A 19,869-nucleotide genomic window follows, 5' to 3' on the forward strand; every position below is an offset into this window, starting at 1 on the left:
AGGGAATTTCGTTAGCACGAATCCCCTTTTGTCGTTCTGTATGTGCGATGTAGTAGCAGTGTTTATGAATACATACTGATTCTTTCTTTTTCTCCTCGCCCCAAGGGTATGCCTTTTTCTGTGTATGGGAACGCAATGATTCCTCCTGTAGCCCCCATCGCAGATGGTACTGGAGGCCCTATATTTAATGGGCCTCACGCTGCTGACCCATCTTGGAACTCGCTGATAAAGATGGTTTCAAATTCCACAGAAAATAACGGGCCTCAGACGGTAATTTTTCCAATTTTTATATTCTCAATTTTGTTTTAACTTAAGAAACAGTGTGGCTAAGATAAAGTCCTAGCTGTTAGAAAGTATGAAAATACAGTGTCGTGTTTTCTCCTTTTTACTCGTGTCTCTAAGGAGCTGATACAGCCCCCTACTCGCTACAGCACTGAGCGCCGCACACGCTTACTGACAACTTGTAAACGTTAGTTGTCTCTCCAAAATCAAGCTTAAGTTGTCCCGAGAATAAAAGCAGCGTCACTAAGTTGTGGCAGTTCAAAGGAGTGTGCTGTAGTTACCTCTGTGAAGGTATTTGTGCTTGAGAACTGGGAAGCTGGCTTCCAGCTGAGCTCTGAGAAGCTGCCTCTTAAATCAAAGTAGGCACCCGGTTAATTACTGCCGATGAGCTTTTTTGATGATGTCTTGTAGGCAAGTCTGGATAGAAAAGATAGTTTTACACTGTATATTTCATTCAAAGTTACCGTGATTTCTGTCGGCGCAGTTCTGCATTTGGGAAAGTAGATTTAATTAGCTTTTGTGAGAAAAGCCATTTATTTGCTGTTAATTAAGCTTCCCTTTCCCAAAAAGGGAAAACAGCATTAGGACTAAAGTATAGTTGCTAGGCAGCGAAAGGTAGGATGTCTTCACTGTGCTAGGAGCTCACGTAAGAAGGGAGTAAGTAGCTCCTCTGTCCACTGCTCTGATCTTTCCAGGGTTATAGGCTTGTCCACTAAATATCCTTTAGGCACAGGGATTATGTTCCCCCAAACCTCTTGTTCGTACTCAGCCAGCAACTAATATTATAATGGATCAGCAGTCGCTCTTCTTGTATTATATCTTGTGTTTATTTTTAATTATACAGTGAGCTCTGTTAAACTGTTATTAAATAGAGACATTTCTCGACTTAATTTGCTTGGGAATGATCCAGGCTGCGAGCAGGAGCTGCCGGCTCTGGCAGCCGGCAGGTGTGCAGAGGAAGAGGCGGACCCTTGTTTGGCCACAGTTCGTGCATTGCTCCAAAGTGGCTCGTGACCATTACGAGGCCAGTTCTGGTTGAGCGAGACCACTTTGTCCCCCAGCGAAGGCTTTGCTTTGTTATACTCGGGTTTCCCCCGAGCTGAGGGTGTTGCTATCCATTGGGGGAAAATCCTTCAAGGTGCCAGAAATCCCGTTCTCGATTGTCTGAACTTCTGAGTCTCTTGCTCTGAAAGCTGGAGGTCTCCGGGCGCTCTCCTTGCACATGATTTTGCACATCGACAGGGTCCTCTTAATTATTGTTGACAGCGGACCCGGCACGTTTAGAGGGAGTACTTATTTCCCTGGGTCTAAAGGGATACATTTTTCCTGTAGAACAGTAGAATATTTATTACCTCAGTGTTGCTATGATGAGGAACTGGTGAGCATAAGTAGCGTTGATTTCTGGTTTGGATTTTGCTGTGAAGGAAAGCAGGCAGGCTGGGTCAGAGGGTGTTTTTGTTTGTTTGTTTGTTTTGCACTAAGTAGAAAGGAAGAGGAAGATGGACCCTTTGGCCAAGGTGAAAAAGTACAGGCAGAAAAATTAAAACCCCGTTTCCCTCTCTACTAACGTGGATTACAGCAGGATAAAACAAGTGCCGAAAGGAATTCGGTGTGGTTTGGCGATCGATTGCCGTGTTGTCCGACGCTGGGCTTCGCTTGGGTGCGCCGCGGTGTAATTTTGACTTCTGAACTGTTTTGAGCAGCCCCGGAGCGTGGTGTTAAATGAAGCTTTCTCTTCCAGGTGTGGACTGGAACTTGGACACCTCACATGAACAGTGTGCATATGAACCAGCTTGGCTGAGTGGGATCAACGTGCTAGCCTTGAGATTCCTTTCTTGCAGAGGAAAACACAAATGGCAGAAACAGTTTATGTGCTCCCAGATCATTCTACTGATGTGCTTGACTGAAGTGTGTAGGCTTTTTGCAGAAGAACTTACTAACTGACCTTTTTCTGTGAACATTGTGACCGCCCATTCCCCACCATCATACGTTTCAACTTAGTTAGCCTTTATTCTTTCCTTTCCTTTTTTTTTTTTTTTTTTTTTTTGACATAACTTTCTGTTGAAGCTGTTCTTTGGCTGGTTGGTTTTAGTACTGTAAACTGCTTCTGAGCAAACACAGAAAATTAGCAAAATTATGTAAACTTGATCCTGAAGTTTTAGAATGGCAAATAAATGTACAATTGTTTACATAACAAATGGCTAAGCAGAAAGTAAATTTCAATATGTCAGTATAGAGGCTCTACTTTATGTAGACTTAAATTAATGTGAGATATGTACCTTCATATTCAGAATTCTGGATGTTTCCTTCATACATTAAACTATTAATAAGCATAACTTTTCTACTTGTGTAATTTAAGTACATTATTAAAAACAAAAACCAAACACCAACAAAAACGGGCATTATCAGAGGGCTTGTTCCAAATGAGTGTTGGATTTTTTTGAGAAAGCATAGATCAGTTGTAACCAGATACTAAGAGTTTCCATTTTCCTTCTGTGAAAGGCTTTTCAGCAAAAAGCGCCGGAGAAAACAGCCTTTTGGCACATTCAGAGTCGTCTCCACGCTGAACTCCCCTACTTGACCAGTAAACGGGGTAAATGTATCACACTGCAGCATCTATTAAAAATTATTCTTACAGTCGGGTTGATGCAGCAAAGTCTGTTCTGTTCCACGAGTGCTCCCAGAGCTTCTGTTCCTCTGGTTCTTCCTTTGCCTACAACAGTCATTTCAGACCGTGCATCCTTGGTGTGTGTTAGTGCAAGAATGAGACTCAACTTGCAGTTTTAGCAGAGCTTCACCGATGAAAACCATCTCCAAAGGAAGGTTTATTTCAGGATAAGCAGCTGTGTTCTCGTAGGCTATGTCGTGCTCCACATGGGGTTGCAGGTGAGAATTTCCTTACAGTCATCGCCAGGAGCTGTCACCTGCTCCACTTAGAGTTGCTTGGTGTGAACAGCAGCACGGGGAGGTGAAGTCCCCGGGGTCCTGTGCGGCAAGACTCGGTCAGCAGCGACACGCAGCTCCAGTCAGCATCCCCGTACGCTTGGTGTATGCGTTAAAGTAGATCTACAAGTCGAATGTATTTTGGTGCAGGGCAGGCAAGGTTATTCAGCATGGGGGAAGGCTGAAGGAAAGCTTGTTTTTTGTTTTTTGTTTTTGTTTTTTTCCTTGCCGTGTTGCTTGGACTCAACCCTCCTGTTATACGTTAGTATCCTGAGAGATACACATGGGTGAAGAAATATCCCTGATGAGTAAAAGGGGCTGCTGCTAAGGCTGGAATGTAGGTAGTCCTATTTTGTATGTATTACGGTACTCCTTTGAATGCCAGAAGAAACAAACACCTGTCCAAAGAAACCCACTGCCTTCTAAATATTGTGATATTTCGGAGGTGTCCAGAAGGTTTGTGCATACCGATGTCCATCTCTATGTCCCGAGGTGATGCTCTCAATAAAACAAATCTCCTTGTTCCAGCTGTCTGATCACCTGAAGTATGTTGTGTAAAGAACTGGTTGTAGCAAAATGGATACCAAACTGACAAACTGTGAAGAAAAATGATTGAAACTCTGTTTCGGCACCTTACTGTAAGTGGGGAATAGTGCTCTTCCAGGCTCCTGTATGACCCCCAGCCTTCTACTAGATTTTTTGCTTAATGCTTCAGTGCTATTTAGGATTATTTGCCTCCTTCTTCTGAACTAATCCTACTGAGAAAGTACTGCTCAGTGTTGATTAAACTGTTAATTCCGTGGGTCAGAAGAACAGTTTTTCTCCTGTGTGGTGTTGACTAGAAAAATCAAAACCGTGGCCGGGGGAGCGCAGGCGGGGTGCTGCCTTTGTGGTGTTCGGCTTGCTCCATGAAATCCTGGGCTGCTGTTTTGGAAATCTGCACAAGGAACACTTTTTTTTTTGTTTGTTTTCTCAGAGGCTTTTTTTTATTTTTTCAAATGTAATGCTTTTATTTGACCGATAAATGAAGGAAGATACTCTTTGGAGACCTGCAGGTCTCTTATACTGAAGAGAAAGGAACAAAAGTGGGTAGAGATTGGTACTGTGTGTAGTGAGGCTTCTGAGGGCTGCAGGAGAACAGGGTGGAGCAAGCAGCAGCTGCATGTGTGCCCTGAAGCGTTTCCCCACCGCTCTTTGCCGTGGCCGAGGTAAGCAGACACCATCCCAGGAACGGCTGTGCGCCAGGAGTTGTTAATTGCTGTTAATTGCTGCTCGCACCCAGCCCGTCCCCCCTCCCCAGGCCCCTGCCCTCACTCAAGATGGCCGCCGCGGCGCCGCGCACCCCCTGCGCAGCTGGCGCATGCGCGGAGGAGGGAGGCGGTGCGAGCCGCCTCCCCCTTAAAGGCAGGAGGGCCGCGCGCCGTGACCGTTGGCCATGTGGCGGCTGGCGCGGGCGGGCGCGCGGGGCGGGCGGTTAACGGTCGCGGCGGTCCCGGGGGCGGCGGCGGCGAGCGGCGGCCCCGGCGGCTGGTACGAGCGGCTGGCGCAGTCGGCGCCCGTCCACTGGGCGGAGGACGGGCTGGTGGGGCTGCAGGCGGCCGCCGGGCTGCCGTGGTGGGCCGCCATCGTCTGCGGCGCCGCCCTGCTCCGCACCGGCGTCACCTTGCCGCTGGCCGCGCACCAGAGCCGCCTCCTGGCCAAGGTGGGTTCCCGGCTACCGGCCCGGTGGCCTGGGGTGGCCGCTCGGGCCCGCAGCGCCCTCGCCGGGAGGGAGGGACTGAGGGCGCGGCCGGGGGGGCTTCGGCGGGGGCGGGGGGAGCGGGGTGTGTCCTGGTGCCTTGCCGCAGAAGCGCTGGGGCTCGGGCGCGGCCGCACTTTCCCCCTTTACCCGGGGTCGGCTTGTGCTGCCCCTTGGAAGCAGCTCATGGGAGGTTTTCCTGTACCTATTAACCTGCGTTGGTCCTTCCTTGGAGACGTGAAGCCTAAATAAACTGAAAATCGGGAATGTGTTTCTTCATGGAAACTGCATGGAAATGGACATGCTGTAGTGCAAGAGTCGAGGCGTGAGCAAGGTGCCGCCTGTGATTTGCTCCGTTAACGTGAACACAGCCCTTGCTAAAGCTCCTCCAATAAAAACTTGAAGTAAACTAGTCTTTAGCAGTTTCTAAATATCTGGTTTTCTTCAAAAGTGAGGAAAAGGGTTGAAGTTACTGAAGAGATTATCTGTTGTGCCTGCAGTAGTAAGGGAGCCTTTGCAGTGCTGTGGGGTCAAGTAGAGTGTTTCTCCTTTTCTGGGCCGTTTCTTTGCCAGCTGACGAGGAGTTCAGGGTGGTGCCTCGCAGCTGCCAGAACTCAAGTCTGATGTGGCATCAATTGGATTTTTGTTCTTCACCTGCGTAAAGGTCAGGCTGGTGAATGCAGGTGTGTTGGTTGGACAGGGTTCTTCACTGATGGTGGTTCAGAGAGCGTTATTGCAGAGGAAGCATCATTTAATTCTTTTATTGCAGCGTGTTTGGGGTGGGCTTTTTTGTTTTGTTTTTTTTATGGTAACAATTGTTCATTTTTCCTTCTCTTTTGATTGCAAAAGTGGATATCATACTGTACCCTCGCATAATGGGGTCTCTTATTCCTCAGGACGGTGACTTTGCTGACTGGCAAAGTTGTGCGTCTTGCTGGGCTTTGAATCTTTTTGAAGGAGCATTAAAGGTTGTTTTGTTAAGTAAAGTCACAGTTCCTGAATGAAGACAAAAAGATGCTTATTAAGAATAAAATACAAAATCATGTATTTATTTCATTTAGTAGTAAGACAGTATCTTTGTAAACACTTCTCACTAGTGTCTTCATGTGTTCGTTTTGTTTCAAGTTAAAAGGTCTTCACAGATGTGTGCCTTGTCCATCCCAGTTGTTTTTAATGTCTGTACAGGATCAGGTGGGGAGGGGAAGTGGTTGTTACATGTAACCGCGCGTAAACATTTTTCCTTTTCTTTAGCTAGTTGGAAAACTTGCAGCCTGAGATTAAACAACTAGCTGAGCGTCTTCGCTATGAAGTTTCTGTTCGTGGAAAGCAAGTGGGTTGGTCTGAAAAGGTGGCCAGGTAAGATGGCGTTTGGGTATACTTTATAAATCCATTCCGGATTGTGGGGTAGCAGGAGGGAGAGTCCTACAAACAGCAGCCTTGCAGAAAGATTCTGCCATCGCCCAAAGCTTAGCTTTTCTTGCCGCTTCTGTGACTTGCTTGTGTTTGTTATGTTGCCCTTCAGAGTATTTTAAAGCTCTGAACTTGTGATAGGCTTGCGATTACAGGGTCCAACCCAGGATTCTTGTTGTTGTCTTTACTTGCGGCTAAAGTTTCCCTAGCTCTAATGGTATCTAAATATTGCCAGAACAACCATTTGGTCGTGGTCCTGTTCATTGGTTAACGTAGCACTGCACCCCGTGCAGCGGCAGTGTATCTAAGCCGGGGTACTGAGGATCACGTAACTGGCCGATTGCCTCCGTATCGAGAAAGTTATGCTCTAGTTCAGACAAAAAGCGCTGCGAAATAAAATATCAGCAAGTTACTGGGAGCTGCCAGTGACAATGGGAAATTTTGTTGTGAAAAGCTGCTTACAGCAACAGGGCTAAAAGCTGTGAGGGAAGGGGGTTGGCAAAGGAGAGGGGCATGTTGGAAGAGGAGAGACTTTCAGGTCTTCCAGAGTTGCACCTAAAGAAGCCAATTAGACACGCACACTTTGTAGAATTGTTACTTCAGAATTTGAGAAGTTACTCTGTAGCAGGTGTCGTGAGAGGATTTTTCTTGTTCTTTCTGAAAGGTTCCACTTTAAGAAGAACCTACGGAGGATTATTACGGAACTATACGTTCGCGACAACTGCCATCCCTTCAAAGCCACTTTACTGGTGTGGGTGCAGATTCCAATGTGGGTTTGCGTGTCCCTCGCTTTGCGCAACTGCAGCGTTGGCGCCACGGACTCAGAAGGTGATTAACCTGAACAGACACACTCTTAATAGTCATTTTTTTGTTCAGTTACTGTTTTTCTGGAAGCTTTGTTGGTTGAAGAACGCAATCTTCTGAGCCTGACGTATAAGCCGGTATAAAAACTACTCCACCGCTGTTTTTAAACTTCATATATTTTAAGGATAGGTAAATATCTGATAAAAATAAAAATGAATTTCCAAGACTTTGTTTAGGTGTATAGTACGTGTTGTACTAGATTAAACCATAGTTCACGTAACCAAAGAACTTGCGTCTGGACTGCACCTATGCTTTTCTTTGGTTTGAAGTTTTCCAGCAGGTATTCGCGGCATCCAGAGCATCACTGATCTCTGCTGATACGATCTCATTATTTGCAATAGTGTTGTGAGCTTTGTGGGGTGCCTCTTGAAAAGCAACATCGGGGTCCGAGCTCTGGGAACGATCTGAGGCATTTTGTTAGGCAGTGTGAGCGCTCCATTATTTTGTGGTCTTCTGAAGACAGGATTGCTAGAAAAAAAACAAGTCTTGGGATTTTTCTGGTTAACAAGATAAGCGTATTTGGCAAGTAATATTACCTATGTCACAGCACGTTCGCTAATAATCTGTTTTTTTTTTCCTTTCATGTGAAGTACTATAGACAAGGTGAATGGGTGGGTTTTTCTTAAATAAAAATACTGGTATTTGGATTTTTTTAGACAAGTTTATAGTCTGTTCTTCTAAACAAAAATGTAACCCTTTTTATGGTTATTAAGAAAAATGTGATTATTTCAAAAACACAAAATACGTAGTCAGTGTAGGTTACTGCATTGCGTATTTTCCTCATTGGCTTGTGAAATGGTCGTTGAGATCAGGCAGGTTGACCTGAATCGGCGGCTGTCATGAGCTAAGCTGCATCTCAGGTTGCATCTCTCACCATTTCTTACTTGTATTGATAGATCACACGTCAAGGCAGTCTGCTGTTTAACCAAAGGTTTCTGCTTTAATAGCATTTATCGTGTAGATAAAATGTACCTAGAAACTTGGATGATTTGATGGTAATACTTGGCAGGGTTCTGGCTAACTTGAGGTACCGAATCATACTTAATTCCGTATTTTCTTTAAACTACTTTTGTAGTTCAAGAACAGTTTTCAGCAGGCGGAACGCTGTGGTTTACAGACCTCACGGCACCAGATTCTACGTGGATTTTGCCCATTTCGCTTGGGTTCGTGAATTTGCTGATAGTGGAGGTATGTTGGCGAAATAAATCGGATGATTGCAAAAGGATAATTCTTTCTGTAGAATTGTAAGGCAATATTACCCGGTTATAAAACATGGTAACATGAGGCTAGGTTCAGGTTCTCTCTGCTTTAAATGCACTGGGCAGAACTGAAAAATAACTTAATTTTTCTATGCATTTGAATCTGTGGGTGTCTCGTTTAGAGATGACAAATTCTGATGTGACGTGCCTCAGATACTTTATTGGCTTTACTTGAGCCCAGTAAAACTTAATCTTGACTCTGAAGTTTCTTTTGGGATGATGTTCTAATGAGCTTCTCGGGCGTTCAGCATCCGAAAGCACATGTGGGGTTTTTTGGTTTGTTCTACACCCCCGCTCCCAATTATTTGTTGCTGCCTTGTGGCCAAAACTAACAATGTTATGTGTTGTTCTTAATAAATTGAAAAAATTCATAACTTCTTAAGATTGCTGGGGAGATAAATCAACTGAAACAGAAAAAGAAATAAGTCTTTGTTTCCCATTTTTGAGGGTAATTTAAAGGAAATATTTTTCTTCTTGATTTTTCTGTTAGGTGTTCTCATCAAACTCTAACTTTCTGGATTTCATTCTTACTCCGTTTTCTTCTTTGTCATGTGGACTGTGACTGTCTTAAGAGAAAAAAAGTCAGTGTGACACTGTAGACCTGATTGTGCTTTTGTTGATTTGTCGATCGGTCGCTTCTGGACTGTTTCCTGTTGGCAGCCTTTTCCCGGAGGGCTGTGCTTCAGGTCGAGGCCGTGGAACTTTGAGATATGCAAAAGTGGCTACTTAAAGCTACGTTACCTTGTAATGATTGTTAGGTACTCTGCTCGGTTGGTACCGTATTTTCTACAAAGGACTGAACACACAAAACATCAAACAAGTTAAATGAAAGATTGTAGCAGTATGTTAATTGAAATGGAGGATACAGAAGAAAAGTAATCGGTGACCAAGAGCGCTGGGTTACAGGGAACCCCGCTGTTGCCTTCTTTGTTGTTTTTAGTTGTTTCAAAAAGATCTTGTTTCTAACTGTGGCTTTCTGCCCTTTCAGATCTTTGCTTCGCAAAAAATGGAAGTTTCCAGGTTCCAGAAGCTTGCTACGAATTTCTTTCGAGTGGTGTCGGTAGTAATGATCCCCGTCGCTGCAACGGTCCCCTCTGTAAGTACAGAGTCTTAATGGTGTGTCCCTTAACCTCTGGCTCTGTTCCTGGTGCTGGAAGAGCAGCCCAAATGCCCGCTCTATTTACCGTGCTCTCTGTTACAGCATGCCCTAAAACAAATAAGATGTTTTGTGTATCGATACGTTTAAATTCTTAACATGTCTGGAATATTTTTGCCCAAGAGGGAAGAATCGGTGAACTCATTGTTTCTAAACACCGTTTTTGCAAACTAGGGCTTGGAAGGACGTTCGGAGCAGGTTAGCATCCTTTTTGTCATCTCGGAAATGAGAGGAGAACTTTATATAAGGACACGCAGGCAAAGGTTTGCCAAGTGTTTGCTTACTGTAAGAGGAACACAGCGTACTTCTTAGATTGGGAAATTTTCCACAATCTTCTTAAAACACTTCCCATTTTTACTAGGTGTTCTGAATACTTTTGCAACTAAGTCTCTAGTTGTCTGGCTGATCAACTTACAGTCTGAAATATAGAAGTTTAAGTAAGCTTAATACGAATTAATTTATGAACTGTTGTCAAACTTCAGTGTAGATGACTCTTTTTCCCAGAAGAGTTGAGAAAGAGTGAAAAATACGTTTCAAATGGAAGCCATTACTGTTATTGAGAGGAGTGGTTTTAGGTGAGTTGTTTTTCTGGATACCTGGGAGGAACCAGTGGCTGTGGTTCGTGAAGAGCTGCCTAAAACTTGTCGCGTTTCCCTTGCATCCGGGGAGGCTGAACTCGGTATTTGTATTTTTCTCGTTGCAGTCCATGGCGTTGTACTGGCTGTCCTCCAGCTTCATGGGACTCGTGCACAACCTGTTGCTGCGTTCTCCGACCTTTCGTCGAGTCTGTTGCGTACCAAGGACCAAATCGGAGTCGGCTACTCCTTACAGGGATATCGTGTCTGCCTTGACTGCCAAATACAGTTTTAAGAAATGACGTCATTTGAACTGTCGGAAGAGCTGTCCCACAAATGTTGCATGGGTAATTAAGTAGCACTATTTTATTGAGATGTACTTATTTACTGTAAAATGTTGCAGCCGGAATTAATATTTATTTTCCAAATAAAGCGTTGGCTGTCTGGCCATAAAGAGCGATCGTTCGGCACAAATGTGTGTTTATTGGGAAGTTTTGTTTCAAGGGTGGTTGTTTTACAATTAGAATAGTCCGGTAGTGCAGGTTTGTCTCCTGAATTATTGCCAAGAATTGTGCAGATGAATATTAAATAAAACTGTGACTCATCTAGGCTGCCTTCTTGTTGTGAAGCTGATCTGACCTACGGGCTAGCGAACAACGAGGTCTTGCTTGAGGGAAAAGGCTAGATGGACTGGCGCTGTGGTTATTGGTTTATTTTATTAAGACGCTGGTGCAGAGCGATTGGTCATCAGGTGTAGTCGTTCGATATCCGGGTGGTTCGTAACAGTTCCAATAGGTAGTTTCCTTTAACTGCAAAGTAAACTAGGTCGCTGTCAGTCTCTCGTGTGTTAGATTTGGAGTTAGGAGGAGAAGTTTCTTTTATCATTTCTCATGATCAGCTGTTGAGTGACAGCGTTCTGTCTGTATGTACTGAAATGAGGCAAGTGGCACCTTGAAAAAGAATGAATGCTGCTAAGAAACCAAATACTTCATTCAAGTGTATATCGAGTCTCTTTTTTAATGTAGGTCTTAAAGGTCAAGGGCTAATATTTTATGCCTTACGGGACCCGTGGTTGATATTTTTTTCATGTAACCATCAGTGCCATTACATGTAGACGCTTCCTGTAAGGGTGTTCAGATTCACATCTCGCCTTGCTCTGCCTGCGTCCGAAGTCAGCAGACAAACGTTGGTGTGAAACTTCGGCACCCGAACGTCCCTTCGCGCAGAAGCCTGTGCAAGTTCGGTCTCGTGAAAGGTGGTCTTTTTTTCTTAGAGAAGCAGAAATCGGGATAGAGGGCAAAGCGTTGCTTGTGCTCTTTGCTCTCAGATGGTTGTCATAGTGCAGAGTCAGGATGATTCATGTTTTAACTGTTGAAGTTAGTGCTCATTAATCTTTGATAATAGGAAGTGATTTTTAAAATAACTAAATAACTGGGGTTTTTTTAAGTCCTTAGAGAAAACGATTTAGCCCTGGGAAAGAGAAGCAGATGGAATACCAGGCAGATGTAGACAACAGTCACGTGCCTTTGTCGGGGTGGAAAGAATCTGTAGTCTTTTCTTAATTTCTCCTGTGAGTTTGTTTCCTGTCGCCCGGACCCCTGAGCGGAAGACGGGGCTGAAGGAGTTCATCAAGGTTTGGCATGTAGGTAGGGCAGGGATGTTTTTTCAAAAATGTTGTTTGCAACGAAACGTTCCTCATTTTCAGTCATGATACCGCACTTCACGTTGTCTTTCAGTGGATGTATTTTTGCTAGGGGAATGCACGATACATTCTTTCGGGCTTGCTTCAGAAGCGTAAAAAAATTCATATAAAATCTATTTACTTATTGGATTTTATTTGAATGTAGTCTTGCCATACAGTTTTTCAGACTGCAATCTACCCGTTAGGATTGAACGACAGCAGTAGCCGTTGGGCTTGGTTTCTCGCTGTAGAATTACGTAGTCTGCTGGCGGCAGGATAAAAGGCGGTCCATCCCCTGATCTGGCTGTGGTTATTCTGAAGAGTCGGGTCCTGGCAATGGCCCGGTAAGGTGACGAGGTGAAAGCGAAATCCTGCGTTTTCCTGAGGTGCCGGGTTGCAGAGGGGTGCAGCCTGCAGGTGAAGGGCAGTTGTTATTCCCTGGCAGTCCTCGAGGCCGCATCTGGATGCTCGGTCTAGTTCTGGGCTCCCCAGTACAACGCAGTGGTGTACTGGAGCAGATCCAGCGGAGGGCTGCTGAGCTGGTCAGGAGGCCGGAGCCCACGATGTGCTGAGAGCGCTGGATTTCAGTTCCTGAAGAGATGGCCTTGCAGAGAGAGAGGGGAGATGGATCGCTGTCTACAAGCAGCTCGTGGGAAGTGCCAAAGGAGATGGAGCCAAACGCAGCTTGGAAGTGCGTAAAAGAAGGATGAAGGACAACAGGGGCAAGTTGGAAGACTGAACTTTTCAGAATTGATATAAAAACCTGTTTTTTACCTTGTGGATAGTCTAACACCTGGTTTTCTGGAGGAGTTGTGGTATCTGCATCATCGGAGGTACTGGAAATGCCAGCTGGGCGAGGCCCTGAGGAACCTGCTTTAGTGGGCGCTGTACTGCCCAGGGGGTTGGACTAGAGACCTCCAGAATTCCCTTTCCAGCTGCATGGTTCTGTGATTACGTTAGGGTCTTATCTGGGGAAAAATCACAAATTTAAAAAAACAGAAACCAAACATTTTTCAAGCATACAAGTGGGAGCGCATTCAGTGTTATGGATGGTGTATCGCCAGTTACTGTGTCGGTCAAGACGAGAATGCCGTTAGCTGTTCCTGCACAGGTAATGCTGAAGTTCTCGCAGCATCCCATCCTAAGAAGCAACAGACTGTAGCCTCGCATCGTATCAGGGGCTCCGCGATCCTTTTATCTACCTATTTCTTCTTACGAATCACTGACTTGCACCTTTTCTTCTACTTGTACGTACAGTTTGTTTAATAATGTACTGCATTAATCTCTATATTTTTTAGAGAGGAGCATCGATTGAAATTTGAAGTTGCGCTGTTCCAAAATACCTAGTTCTAAATTCTAACTATTGCTCAATATTGATTACTGTTTCCTTAAGACTAATGGCAAGCTTGCTACTCTGTAATAAGGTTGCTTTCCCCAAAAGACATTTCTTTCCCTTCTGAGATTTCAGTTAGAGGTTGTAGTCTCATTTGCAAACATGTAAGCAATTCTTTAAATACAGGAAAGTAGGTTGGTTATTCTAGTACGGAGGTTGGTATTTGGACTTGTGTTTTGTCTTTAGAGTTGTAGAACGGCTCGCACCACAATGTTGGCACCAAGTCTGGCTGCGTGGAAAACGAGGCGATGGAGGTCGGTGAGATATAGGGCTCTTGATGTTGCTGTCGGAATTATAGCAAGAGTGACTTTGTATTCTTTGACATCTCAAATAGCGTAGCAGGATTTAGCGAGGTAGGTGGTGGTTTGGTTTTTTTTTTTTTTTTTGAGAGTTCAGGTGCTAAGTTTAGCAGTTGATAAATACACCGCAAAATAATCAAAGTTAATAAAAACTCAAAAGCGTATACAGAAGGACTGTAAGGTGTTAGATTTAATGGGAAATGGCCACAGATAAATGTTTTTAGAGTTAATGTAAGGGCAAGGAAGGTTTGGAATGGTTTCAAATGTAACTAAAATCTACTCAACTTAATCTTCTCAACACTTAATGACATTTAGAAAATATTTGCATTTGTTGGGCTGAGGTTCTGAGTTTGGAAACTGTTTACGGACTGGTTTTTGTCCTTGCTCCTTTGATAGGTAGTCAGAGTCTGAGATGTGAGGCTGGCATGGAAATGGGGTTTGTCTCGCTTCTGTATCCTTGATCCTCCATCTATCTGGTAGAATTCCAGGAGGACAGAAGCTATTTTGTGGTGGTGACATTATTGTCCTTCCTCTCTGGAAGGGAGTTAAACATTGCTTTGGTGTTTACTATCGTTTCTGCGTTGGAAAAGAACTGTGTGTTAGTAATAAGGATACGAGGTCAACAAAATCCTGTTCAGACTAAAACTGAAAAGCAAAAAAGCCCTCGTTAATTAACATATTATTTTTAAAAAGTAGATACGAGGTGAGACTATTGAAGTATTCAGCACTTGCCTTTTAGAAAGACACCGTTCTGGAGTACTTTGGCCAAGGAGTTTCAAATGGGCCAACATCTGGTAAAATCCATGCAAGGCATACAATGGTTGATCATCTCTTTCACGGGGTAGATACTGTCACAAATGAAACTTGTCTTCTTCAGAAACCCAGACCGTAACAGAGGAACTGTGATACGTTACTGCGGAGAGCATAGCACGGCTCCTGGTTTGTACCACTGACTTAACACAAAGAATTCTACAAAGAGGACTATGTTCCTTTGGAATGTCAGGTAGGAGGGCTGAGTTTTAACATACCTGTTGCGAAGATAAGAATTCAAATTTCTTTGGCAATTTGGGAAAGCAATTGTACTTCTAATTTAACACATATTATGAGAGTAATTTCATTTCTTTTGAGATGTGTCTCAGAGAAGGTGCTAGTTTGGGTGAAGTGGATCCCAGAGATAAATTTCATAGGGCTCTGAGTTTTAGTTACCTGCAGCTCCGTAAGTTTCCCAGGAGCAAATAAGCTGTGCTATGTACCTCGTTTCGGCTGTTCAGATACCAAAGTGATACAATTCTGTCTTACCAAATTTAGCTGCGTTCAGAGTAAAGTTTCTAGCTTTTGTTGCAGTTTAGTGATCTGTGTATGCAAAATAAGAGGGGCACCTATATGGGGGGTGGGGAGGAGAAAAAGCAGAAATTCAGTGTTTTTCAGAACTCTGTTGGTTAAATGGAAAATTTTGTTCTGGTTACAAGTTGACAGTTCATACAGTTATTTCCTGAAATACCCTGGCTCTCAAAATAAGGGAGACTTGTTTTATCGTTACCCAACGCCCACGAAGGAGCTGTTCATCTCGCCTATTCCTGTTTGTGTAGGCTAACCTTAGAGAATCTAGGCATTTTCAGGATCTTCTGTTTAGTCCAAAATTCAACATTAGTGCAGTGCTGCTGCCTTGTCTTTGTCAGAAATGTTAGCAATTTTATGTAAGACTTATTTTGTAGGTGTCCCTCAAGTAGAGGGGGAAGAAAGTGGATAAGAGGAACATCTTGGGTTAGGTTGGGGTTTTTTTTTTTCCTTCTTCACTCCCCTCAGCCCCTGAATGCAGAGGTACGTATGGAATTTGTCATGAAAGGGAGCGCTGAGAAAAAGAACAGCTTAAGGACAGTCTGCACAGTAGTCGTCCTTTCACTGGCTGGCATGAGGCAGCAGATTGGAATAACCAAGGGTGGTTTTGTTTGTGGAACAGATAGAAACAGCGATAATTATGGAATAAACATTGTAATTCTGCCCCTTAAAAAAAAAAGCACTGATAGCTCTTACTAGTATTTTTATTTCTGAATTGTGTAGCTGTTGCCCTGGCATAATGCAAGTTGGCATGCTGCTCCGTCCTGAATGCAGACTGCGGTTCCTCGTGTCTCGCCCCACGCCCTTGCGCTGCAGGAGCTGCTCTAACTCAGTTGCGTTCTGCCGACGGAAGAAGCGTCTTAACCTTTCGGTTTATCGCTGGAGTAGATAGTGACTCAGATCTCAAAAATTTCTACATTTGATTAAATTTATGGTATCTGTCAAAATACTCGCTAACAACAAGTTTGCTGTAAAATAAAAACAAGCTTCTAATTTATGTGTAGTTTCTGAACTTCAGTCAGTAGATCCTGCTCCACGGATGCTTTAAATCCTTTCAGTACAATCGGAAGCGCTGGAATTTCTAAATTGTTTTTCCTAGCATTGCTGAAAAAACACCCAAAAAGTAGAAATAAGTATCATAAACCCCAGGAATCTCTTGAGAACATTAAGCTGACCTTGAAACAGTAGCAGAAATAAGTGAAATTCAGTAACTGTTTCTACTCTACCACACTGGATGAAAAATCTGCAAGAAGGGATTATTCAGTAACATCCCAGGCGTGAAAGAAGGTTCGTGGATTTCGGCCACAAAACTGTCTGAAAGCCGTGGAAGAAAAAAAGAGGGGACAAATGGTAAAATAAACTGTAAGGCAGGAAGTAAGCGTTCCGCTCGGGGTTGAAGGCATCCACGTGCCTCAGACATGCTGCGGTCTTGTCTGAGAGCTGCTGCCGCGCGCCCTTAGAAAGCAAGAGAGGACAAGGATGGAAGGGGGCAACAAGTGTTTTAGTTGTTGAGAGACAGCGTATATACCTACAGACATACGTGTATACGCACCCCCACGCCCTTCCTATCTTTCTTTTAGCCTTTCTCCACAGTTTGGTGAGTTTAAGAGAACAGTTTTATGTTTGATAATTTTCAGATTAAAAGCAGTGGCAGTTGAGCAACTTGAACTCAAGTAAGAAAGCGTTACCGCTGTCAGAGTGCGCTTTTTCCGGATTATTTCTGTTTGAGTTAAAAGTAATGCTGATACTGAGGGCTGAATAATCATGCTTAGGTCCTGAAAGAAAGCCATAATTTGTGTTGCAACATCATGAGACGAAGAAAATCATGTTGTTCCATGAAGTTTGTTTCTAGTTCTGTATTAATTGGTACTTGAAGGGTTCTCTGTAGCTGTGAGAGCTGTACACTGACAGACCTAAAACAAGACCTGAGCTTCTCGTGTGGATTGGTAAGTCACGAGTAGGCGACCTTGCTTTGCAGGCACCGGTTGTTTAAACGGGTAAGAGCTAAGAGCAGAAGTGAGCTCAGGGCACTTAGTGGTTTATTGATATCAAGACCCGACTTGCTCAGCGTGAGGAATAGCTGTGCGGCACTGCGAGACTGAACGTAACGTTTTGTTCTGTAGCTTGCTTGCTCGCTCCGTAATTTTTTCCCTTTCTCCCGTATTAACTGTGCTTCCTGAAAGTATCTTGAAGCATACCTGATACCTGTCAGGATATTATTCTTTAACTAGTAAGAGAAATGAAATCCCAAACCGGTAACTATGTTTTACCTAAATTCCCTAGATTTCATCTCTGTTTAGGGAAAAGAAACAGGAGAATGCTCCATTTCAGAGGAATTATTCTCCTAACGTTTTTTTGTAGACCTTCGAATTCACATTAGTTAATCATACGTTATCCCTATGTCTTTGAATCCTCCTTTTCTGCCTTTAATTTATAAATGCCTGCTTTTCTCTATTTTTTTTTCTTGACTAGAAGCACTTTAATAATTGTGTAGACTAATATGGAGATGTGTGTGTGGATTTTTAAAGTTTTGTTGTAAGTATATGTCCTCCTTACCCCGAAAACTGCAATGTTACTCAATTCAAAGCACTATGATTTTAAAATAGTTACAGACTTCTGTGCTTGGTGTAAATACCGAGTTTGACTTAGAGTTTTTTCTTTGTTAAAATGAAGGGTAAGGAATTCATGATTTATTTTAAGTTTTTAAAAGATTCCAAGTTACTATTTTGATGTGAACTAAATTAACAAAAAATCGGGAGCAAGATTGTTAACATAAAATGTGAAGCAGTTATTTCAATTGTGGTGATAGCTTAGTGAAACTGAAGGAGAACTAACTGCACCGTATGCTTACCATTCCGTTACTTGCATGTGTTCAGCCTGCCGCTGTTTCCTGGGTCAGCCGCCTAACCGTTTGTTGTGTGATGGAATTGTAGAATCCTGTTTCTCCTACAGGTGCTTTGTGGCCCCTTGGCAACAGTATTTCGGCTTTTGAAAGGCTATCAAAAGTCAGCTTCCTATGTGGTACCACTAACAGCATGTTGCAACGTTCTGCCTGCTGTATAGCTCTATGCCCATACAGTCGTAACTTTACAGGTAGGGATGAGATACGGTTTCTGACTGAGAACAGCGATTCCGGAGAAAAAGTACAGGTGTCATTGTACTGACAGAGCTGCGCTTGTACAGATTTGGCTGGTTCAGCTGTGGAGATGTTTTCACTGTCTGGTTGTGAATCTCGGAACATGAGTGACCTAGCTACATCGGTATGCTGCCAGCATATTCTTATGCCAAAAAAACCTGCTGTGTGTGAAACTGCAAGCTGAACGAGGCAGCGAGAAGCATCTTACCTAACGATACCTAACAACTCAAAAGCCCCAGGTAAGGAGGCCGTGGCATGGGGTCAGAATTGATACGATAAAGCCCTTTCCAGGGTTGCAGCAGATGTAGGAAATTGTTTCTAGATTTTCAGAGGGTGTTTGAGATCTTTCTGAATGTCACACTGTCATTTTGTCTCAGCTGAAGGTCTTGGAAAAGGACTACGTGCGAAGGTGGAGTGAATTTTTGGCTGGTAAACTGGCAGTAGGGGGAGCTGGTGCTCCGTGCAGCCCAAGAAGAAAAGTCCCTTCGCCTTCCTCAGCAGGGTTTATCTGAGAGGGGTTCGCCTTTCCAGCCTGGGAGCGGGGCGCGCTGAAGGTTCTGGGCAGGGCTTTAAACCAGAGACAGCTCTTCTGTAGCAAAAAGATACCCTGGGCTTCCTTGGCCGGCATAAAGAGGGCCTTGAAACTGGTGGCTGAGAAGTACCTCAGGCAGGTCAGCCGCTCTGGCGGGACACCAAACGCGTAGTACGTGACATTTGCTCGGTTAGATTTGCTCTTCTTTTCGGTGTATGTGAGAGTCTGCTGCTTTTCAAGGTTTGAGTCACCCTCGTGTGTGGAGGAAGAAGCATCTTTGTTTTCTTTGGTGTTACGTCCCTGCTGGAGCAAGCGGTATGTGGCATATACACGTCAAGAGAACCAGCATATTTAGTAGAGTTAGGTGCAGATATAGAGATACAGGTACACCATGTGTTTCCTTAAATATATATTCCTATGTGCAGATAATAGCGCGTATGCTGAAGAGCTAGCAGGTCCTTGTCACGGGAAAGGCACGCGTGACGGCTGCCCCAGCCAGTATTAGGCACCGACTTAAATGTGGGACTCCATTGCCAACTGTACTAAGCATTTATATTAAATGCTTTGTAACAATTTATTTGCTATATCGGGTACCATTTGACTGTTTCTTGTTTATTTCTGAAATCCCCATGGATCCGTTTGTGGCAGGAAGATTGCTGTGCTGAACTCAAGCCGGCTTATTCCTAGCCTTTGCCTGGGATTTTTGTGAACTTATTTTCTCTATCGCAAACAGCCCATATCAGGTCTGAGCAAACAGCGCACCATAGGTGAACGTGGGCATTTGAATACAGGTGGAAGTTCTCACTTGCATAAAACTTAAGCATGAATTTTTAGTGCTGTTTGAGCAACATGTGGGTGCAGTAGTTGGTTAATCTAAATGCTCAGTTCTCCATTTATTCACGTTTGGTATACACTCTTTTAATTCTGTTTACCACATAAAGTCGCACCCGAGGTTTGCCAGTGCCAGTTAAAAGAGAATAACGTTCCTGCAACGAATGTATTTGGAGGTGGATTTCTTATAGCGTTATTTTGGGTGAAACCTGAGTCTGGAAGAGGGTTGTGGAAATCACGCAGTTGCCTAGGAGGGAGACTAAACTCAGGGAACGGAAATCAGTCAAGTCATGTTCAACTAAGTACAAGCTCCCTGAATGGGTTCTGTTCTGATAGAACTCAAACTTGCTGAAATCTCCTGGTGCAGATCCCGTACGGAGCAGAAGCTGGAGCCTTCGGTGTCTGTACTGCTTTTCTGTTCCAAAGGCATAA

The 19,869-nt window shown here is 43.9% G+C and overlaps 2 protein-coding genes across 11 annotated transcripts in view; both read left to right on the forward strand.

Annotated features, from left to right (window-relative positions):
* The window catches only part of ANKRD17 (ankyrin repeat domain 17), a 95,982-nt gene extending 93,085 nt beyond the window's left edge, over positions 1-2,897 (forward strand). For 3 of the 10 annotated variants that reach the window (XM_082316184.1, XM_082316186.1, XM_082316185.1), the window contains 2 exons: positions 106-270; positions 2,024-2,896. In XM_082316184.1, the coding sequence (XP_082172310.1) occupies positions 106-270; positions 2,024-2,083 (225 nt within the window). In that variant the 3' untranslated portion in view covers positions 2,084-2,896. Of the gene's footprint in view, positions 1-105; positions 271-2,023 lie in introns of all 10 variants that reach the window. The other 7 variants (XM_082316188.1, XM_082316189.1, XM_082316190.1 and 4 more) reach the window with 3 other exon arrangements.
* A 1,763-nt stretch (positions 2,898-4,660) lies between these two features.
* COX18 (cytochrome c oxidase assembly factor COX18) lies at positions 4,661-14,565 on the forward strand (the record flags this gene model as incomplete). The annotated part of the gene is made up of 7 exons (XM_082315028.1): positions 4,661-4,927; positions 6,219-6,319; positions 7,038-7,201; positions 8,313-8,425; positions 9,485-9,592; positions 10,356-10,574; positions 14,478-14,565. 6 exons carry the CDS (start codon positions 4,661-4,663, stop codon positions 10,527-10,529), a joined length of 927 nt encoding a protein of 308 aa, XP_082171154.1. The 3' UTR covers positions 10,530-10,574; positions 14,478-14,565.
* Positions 14,566-19,869: the final 5,304 nt, after the last annotated feature.

This window comes from Platalea leucorodia (genome assembly GCF_965183815.1).
Source record: "Platalea leucorodia genome assembly, chromosome: 6".
Classification (NCBI taxonomy): Eukaryota; Metazoa; Chordata; class Aves; order Pelecaniformes; family Threskiornithidae; genus Platalea; species Platalea leucorodia.